Genomic DNA, 6,964 nt, shown 5'->3' with positions numbered 1-6,964 from the left:
AATCATTGTCCTGGGTGATTACTGTATTTAAAATCCCAGTCTTGAGAAGTTATATAAAACACAGAATTGTTTAAGTGCCTCCTCCTTGTAAAATGCATAATGCCTCTGAATTTTTCTTTCTTTGCATAGGACAAATACAGGAAGACCTTATTGGGAAAGGGGGGGACCTAAAAGAATTCTAAAGTGCTTATCTAAAATACGTCTTTGAGGCTGGATTTATATCACAATAATTTATATCACATTTTTAGTTTAGTTTGGTTCTAACAAACTTATTTTTGATGTGGAAAAACTCAAGTTAGCTTCAAATTCTTTAAAAAATGTCAGGTAGACAGATGATGGATAGACGGATGATAGATGGATGGATGCATGAGTGGGTGAATGGATGGACAGATGGATGGATAGATAGATAGATAAAAGGAACACATTTGCTTTGTTTCATTTTAGCTTTAGTATTTAATGACTTGCCAATTCTAAAACACGGGCCAAGCAGAATCAAGTAACCGGAACCCCCATTGTAGTTTTTGGACACATCATTCTTTACTCTTTCAAGTTCCAGAAGTCCCTATACACGTGAGGATAATAATAGTAAATTTTCATCATAGAACACCTTTAAAGTCATCAATCGAATGGCAACTTTATAATGTTCTCAGGATTCTGATCAGGGACGATCTCTCAGTATCTGTTCCGAGATATCTATCCCTTGATGAACGCAGCTAGTCCGTCCACTAACAAACCAGGCCAGAGAAAGGGAGGCAGTTTCTGCTCAGCTCGAAGTTTTCCATCCTGTGCTCTCCTGAGACATGAATTCTTAACACAAACGACTACAGCTCAGGATGTAATTTAGGATCTCTTACCAGGAAGCTAGTATTATCCAGGAAAGTAAGTAATTCTATCCCTCAAAACACCAAGGAACACGGAGCCAAAAAACACATGTAATTCCACCCACTGCAGAATAACAAAAACTTCTTTCTATTCCAGTTCTGTGCAAGATGAAGATACACAGGGGGGAAAATAGGACAGAAGTATTTTTTAAATGCCTAATATGAAGAAGAAGAAAAATAGAAAGACAAGAGAGACAGTCCTATTCTACTCCACAGAGTTCCCGGAGATGACTGCATATATTACTTCTGCATCTCTGCTGTGCCAGAAAAACAAAACACAGGGTGCATTAAATCTCTGTAATTTACGACTTTTCCTATTGGCAGAGGAACCACAGGTATCAGCATCATGACTGGTAAATAAAAATACCTGTTTCACTTAAAGAAAGAGATCTCATTGCAAAACAAAACCCATCTCAAAACAACCTAGTGAATCACCAAACAAAGCAAACGTGGTTTTTAATCCAACACTTTGGTCACGTGTTGTATAGGTAGACTCTTACAAAAATCATCAAAAGAAACAAAGTTGAGGACGTCTTGAGACTACTTTAGGAAAATAAAACCACTATAGCATCATCTATAATCTATAATCATCAATACCCTCCTAAAACTGTCTTTGAAACTGGATAGAACTTCTGAACACTGAAAACAGAGAAACCAAACAACCGTGTAATTCCCTTTCTCAAATTTAGTATATATCCTAATTTTTCTTTTCTTTTCTCTCTTTTTTTTTTTAAAAGTTCTTGGCCCTAGCCTTGAGCAAAAGAGCTGAGGGACAGCGCCCAGGCTCTGAGTTCAAGCCCCACAACCACAATAAATAAATTCATGAATCAATTAATTATAAATACTGTAACTCAACTTTCTTTTTTTTTTCTTTTTGTTGGTCGTGGGGCTTGAACTCTGGACCTGGGCGCTGTCCCTCAGCTCTTCAGCTCAAGGCGAGTGCTCTACCACTTGAGCCACAGCGCCACTTCCAGTTTTCTAGTGGTTTATTAGAGATAAGAGTTTCACAGACTTTCCTGCCCGGGCTGGCTCTGGACAGAGATCCTCAGTTCTAAGCCTCCTGAGTAGCTAGGATTACAGGCATGAGCTACCAGCGCCCGGTTGTAACTCAACTTTCTTAAAAAAAAAAACCAAAAACCTCTTGAGTGGTGTCAATTTTAAAACTAAGCTATGGATTACAAAATTGATTATTAAACATTTAAAAGCCTGGCCACATTACACTATGATTTGCCTCTCCTAGGCTAGGAAGACACATAAGCAATACAGGACGTAGAATACAAAACACCTACCACGGGGTTTTCAAAAATCTGCCACAGGTCATTGTTGTAGTGCGAAGTATTGTAGTTGGCCGTCGACAACAGTCGTCCAAACTCATGTCTATTAGAAATGTACATAAACACACCCTACACGTCAAAAAATAACAGTATTAATCCCGAAGAAAAAGCACATACACCAGACTTAACCACAGAGACAAAAACAAAAACAAAAACGTGTTCCCTTCTACTTTTACGATCTGCTTAACAAAAACAAAAACGTGTTCCCTTCTACTTTTACGATCTGCTTAATGGCCACGCATTTGTATTCTCATACTGCGTGTGTACGATTTGAAATCAAAGAAACAAATGTGGATTAGGCATTCAGATACCACAGGAAGGCAAGAGAAAGCACTGACAATCAACTGAAAGACGAAAAGAGGAAGGAAAAGGGTAGCCAGTTCCTCCCAGTTTCTCATGATCCCAGGTGTCGACATGGGGGGCGGATTCCTGTTTGAATGCAGAAATACTTTTGAGACAGCAACGTGAGATGAATTGTACCTTCTTTTGGCTCCTGTCCCTTTCAAAGGAAACGTCATGTTTTTAATAATGAACTGAAAATGTCAATGTTATGTTATCAGGGTCTTGCATTCTTTATTACTGTATTGTTCACAGACTGAACACAGAAAGGAAATCGTGCCTTGTAACGGCCTGACTAGAAAAACACACCAAAAAAATCACTTTTTGGTTGGTCTTTTGGCTAAGATCAATTGTGGTAAAAACAAAATACACTCATCACAAAAGCAAAACTATAGCCTCCTCTCCTTGACCCAAATCAAATCAACACAGCAGCTACAGCTCAGACAGAGGGTCTCTGTACACCTGTTTGAATGGTAAAGGGATTAACAGGTCACTAAGTAAAGAAGAATGTATTAATGTCACCTTCGATCAAAAGGAACACTTATGGTGTATTTTATACTTAGTCCTGCCGCTTTGTCCTCCCAAACCCCACCAAAAGAAAAAACATGTACTAGGAAAATGAGTGAAAGGTCTTAAGGATTTTAACTTTTTATCTGTTAACCAGCAAATGTCAATCAACTGAAAGACCCAAGAGTTGACTGTCATATAAAACACACATAATCATACACACACCCATACACATGCCCAAACACATGCATATAAACACAGATACATGTACACAAACGCATATACACACATGCATGAATATATACACACAAATACACGCATAAAAACAAACACATACACACATATACACCACCACAACATAGAAACCTAAACGCATGCACATTAGTAACCCGTAAATACAAACACTCCACACCAAGCCCAAGACGAAACTGTGAAGAAACGTCACCGCTCGGCGGTAAACCATACGCTGTAATCACACACACACACACACACACACACACACACACAGAGAAAGAGGTAAAAATAAATGAAAGAACACCTTTGGGGGGCTGAGCATTTGGAATGTCTCCGGAGTGGGGGAGTCTTTCTCCCTCTGTAAGGTCTAAAATGAAGAGAGGCATCGGGTGAGTGGACCTGCTGGCCCAGCGCCCTGGGGTGCTCGGTGAGTGGGGTGCAGCCTGAGCGGGGAGCCGCCGGGGACCCGGCCCTGGGAGACTGCATGCATGACAAGCGAAGCTCTCAGCTCTCAGCGCGCGAACACACGTCTCCCTCCCTGCCACCCTTTCCTTCCCTTTTTTTTTAAAATTTCTCTTGTGTTGGTCAAACATATATCCAAGCTCATTCCTTAGACAAATAATTAAGACAAGGGGGGGAAAAAAACGGAGTCAGAGTGGCCATTCCAGGATGCGCTGCCGCGTGAAGTCAGCCGGGCGGGAGACAGGCACTGCGGTTGCTCGGGGGGAACCAAGGTGCACAGGTTTGTAGGAACACATACACAGGTAGTAAAACAACACATGCCTTGTTAAGAATAAAAACAAAATACTTGCCAACTTTTCCGATACATTTTTCCTAAAATTGGCTACGTGAGTTTAGAAATAAACTCAGTATCGTTTCTCAACCAAAATAAGTATGTTTACACATGTATCCGTACGTGTTGAAAAGCACATCGATTTTTTTAAAATAAGGACTTTTTTTAAAAAGTAAGTCACCTAAGTTTTATAATGAAAAGTAAATTCATGGCAGAAGAATTCATGGCCTGGATGAACTCCATGGCTGACTTGAATCTTATTCTGGCTCGGGGTAAGGAGCCTGCCTTTGAGGAGGTGATGTTCGTATTTCTCAGAAGATACACCCAGCCAGACAAAGTACGGACTTGGCTCTCAGCACCAAAAGGTGCTCTTCTCAGATGGGTGGTGATTCTTTCACCAAGACTCCAGTTAACTGTAACTAGGTTTGAGTTTTCATTACAGGTATTGAATGGACCACCAGACTCTTGACCACACTGGCTCTAGAGCCAGGCTTGCATTCCACGGGTCATTGTCTGCCCACGTGGCACGCGTGGACCAAAAAAATTGGCTAGTACTTCACGAGTTAGAGAAACAGAAAGCATCAAAACACAATGACGGAGGCCAAACGGAAGAGCAGCCATTGGAGGGAAGAAATCATTCCCGGTGCGTTTCCACCCGCGCTCACCATTTCTCTGGCATTCCGGCAAAGAGCCATGTCTGGGTCCAGTCGGTCACGCACAAAGTAGTTCCTCTCGTTCATCTCTGACCTCAGCGTCTCTCCTTTGATTAAGTACACGTTAGCCAGGTATGGAATGTTCCAGACTCCTCTGAAAGCAGGACGGACATTCCCAAACACCATCAGTAAGGGCGGGGGGCGGGGGGGGAGAGAAGGGGGGGAGTGGAGAATTAAGCTCTACTTTTTACACATTTAGAACAACTCATGCTTTGCTGTATAATTTGCATTCTGGGTACACCATGGTGGCATGGATGCACCCCCCCCCCCAGGATCGGATGTGTGTACGATCGCCTGACCCACACCACAGACTCCCCGGTGAGCAGTGAGGAAGGCTGCCATGCTCTGGTTCTCTGTGTGGCCTCTTGATGCATGAATCCCAAAAACCACCAAGATACTCATTCGTCATCATGGCGGGTCCCATAGCTGCCACACACCCGTGCCCAACTTTCCACCGTCCAACCTGCTGTCATATGGCCTGTCTGTGGCGTGATCACGCCTCATCTCTCAGGATGTCCCTTGAGGTTTCTGAAACTTGTTTTTCTTTTTGGGGGTCCGGTCGTGGGGCCTGAACTCTGGGCCTGGGTGCTGTCTGTCCCTCAGCTCTTCAGCTCAAGGCTAGCGCTCTACCACTTGAGCCACAGCACCACTTCTGGCTTTTTTCTTTTTGCTTATGTGGTGCTGAGGAATCGAACCCAGGGCCTCAGGCATGCAAGGCAAGCGCTCTACCACTGAGCCACCTTCCCAGCCCCCCACTTGTTTTTCTTTGTATAGCTTAGTTTTCCCTAGAACTTCATGACCTCAGGTGGCCCACAACGCACGATCCGCGTGGCTTGCCTTCAACATGAAGCACGAGGCAATAGCACAGGCCGGGGAGCGCCAGCATGCACGGGTGGCTGACCGCACCAGGGAGCGCCAGCCAGCATGCACGGGTGGCTGACCGCACTCGGCACCAGGAGACAGAACGGCGCGTCACTCACACTCTCTTGCCTTGCACGATGTCCACGTAATCCTCGGAACGGGCGTAGTACCCGTCGGGACTCAGGGCGCCCCAGAAGTTAGACCACAGCTTCCCGTGCCTGGTAACCAGAGGAGCGATGATCTTCCTGAAGACAGAGAAACGCACGGCGTCAGAGATTCATAACCCACCACCGGGTTACGGGTCTGGGCTTCGAATGACACATAACACAGTACAGTTCACTTCACAGAAATGTAAGGAACCCAAAAAGGTGTTTGGTTGTTTTTTTTTTTTTTTTGATAAAAGAAAAATTTCAACCAACACAGAGAGAAAAGTTGTTGAAAACACCAAAACACTAAAATGATTTTTTTTAACACAAAACTTTAGTTACAGCCAAGAAAGCGAAGCCACCCAATCCTTTATTACATCTAAATTTTACCTACATAGTTTGGAAATCCTATTAAATATTTTCATAGTCATTGGCAAAAACAAGAGGAGCCCTGAAAGAACCAAAGCACCCAATAAATATCCGCTGAACCAATAAAACAAGTAGAGATGAGCTGAGACATTTGTCAATAGGCCACATTCCCTGTAACCAAGTTCCAAATCACTTTAAAGTATGTTTCTGTTTTGTGGGTTGTTTTTTTTTTAATGTCTCTTAAAATGGATTGTGGTTACAGTAAGTTTGCCCTGACAATGCTGAACTTCTATGCTCCTTTATTTCAGAAAATAAAACAGAAGGTAATTGCTTTAGAAAACATGAACGACCCTCACCCTAACAAAACTTCAGGTTGAAGGGTAAGTGTGCTTGTGTTGGTACGTGGAGGTAAGACTAGAAATGGATTAGGGCAAGGGTCCCAGTATCAAGAGCCAATCTGGGGAGGTGCCTCACGCCTGTCAATCTAGCTACTCAGGAGGCTGAGACCTGAAGACCAAGGTTCAACATCAGCTCCAGGGGTGGGAAAATCCATGAGATTCTTATTTCAATGAACCACCAAAAAGCCAGAAGTAGAGCTATGGTCAAGTGGTAGAGTGCTAGCCTTGAGCAAAAATACTCAGGGACAGTGCTTGGGCCCTGAGTCCAGTACTAACAAACCACAATGAAAACTAACCAACAACAAGAAAAACGGACTAAGGTCCTTAACTCGGGCAAAGCTTGTTATAAAAGGAAATGGTTTGATCCTCTTTATTTTTTCCCTTCCTTC

General features: G+C 43.1%; 1 protein-coding gene across 1 annotated transcript in view; it reads right to left on the bottom strand.

Moving 5' to 3' along the window:
• The window catches only part of Plod2 (procollagen-lysine,2-oxoglutarate 5-dioxygenase 2), a 70,590-nt gene that overhangs the window by 7,821 nt on the left and 55,805 nt on the right, over positions 1-6,964 (bottom strand). Inside the window, exons 14-17 of the mRNA XM_042697563.1 lie at positions 5,782-5,907; positions 4,754-4,895; positions 3,600-3,662; positions 2,171-2,284 (exon numbers count right to left, since the gene is read on the bottom strand). Coding sequence (XP_042553497.1) covers positions 2,171-2,284; positions 3,600-3,662; positions 4,754-4,895; positions 5,782-5,907 — 445 coding nt within the window. The remainder of the gene's footprint in view (positions 1-2,170; positions 2,285-3,599; positions 3,663-4,753; positions 4,896-5,781; positions 5,908-6,964) is intronic.

This window comes from Dipodomys spectabilis, unplaced genomic scaffold, assembly GCF_019054845.1.
Source record: "Dipodomys spectabilis isolate Male_0828 unplaced genomic scaffold, ASM1905484v1 ptg000222l, whole genome shotgun sequence".
In the NCBI taxonomy this organism is placed as follows: Eukaryota; Metazoa; Chordata; class Mammalia; order Rodentia; family Heteromyidae; genus Dipodomys; species Dipodomys spectabilis.
This window is presented reverse-complemented; position numbering and strand designations above follow the sequence as displayed.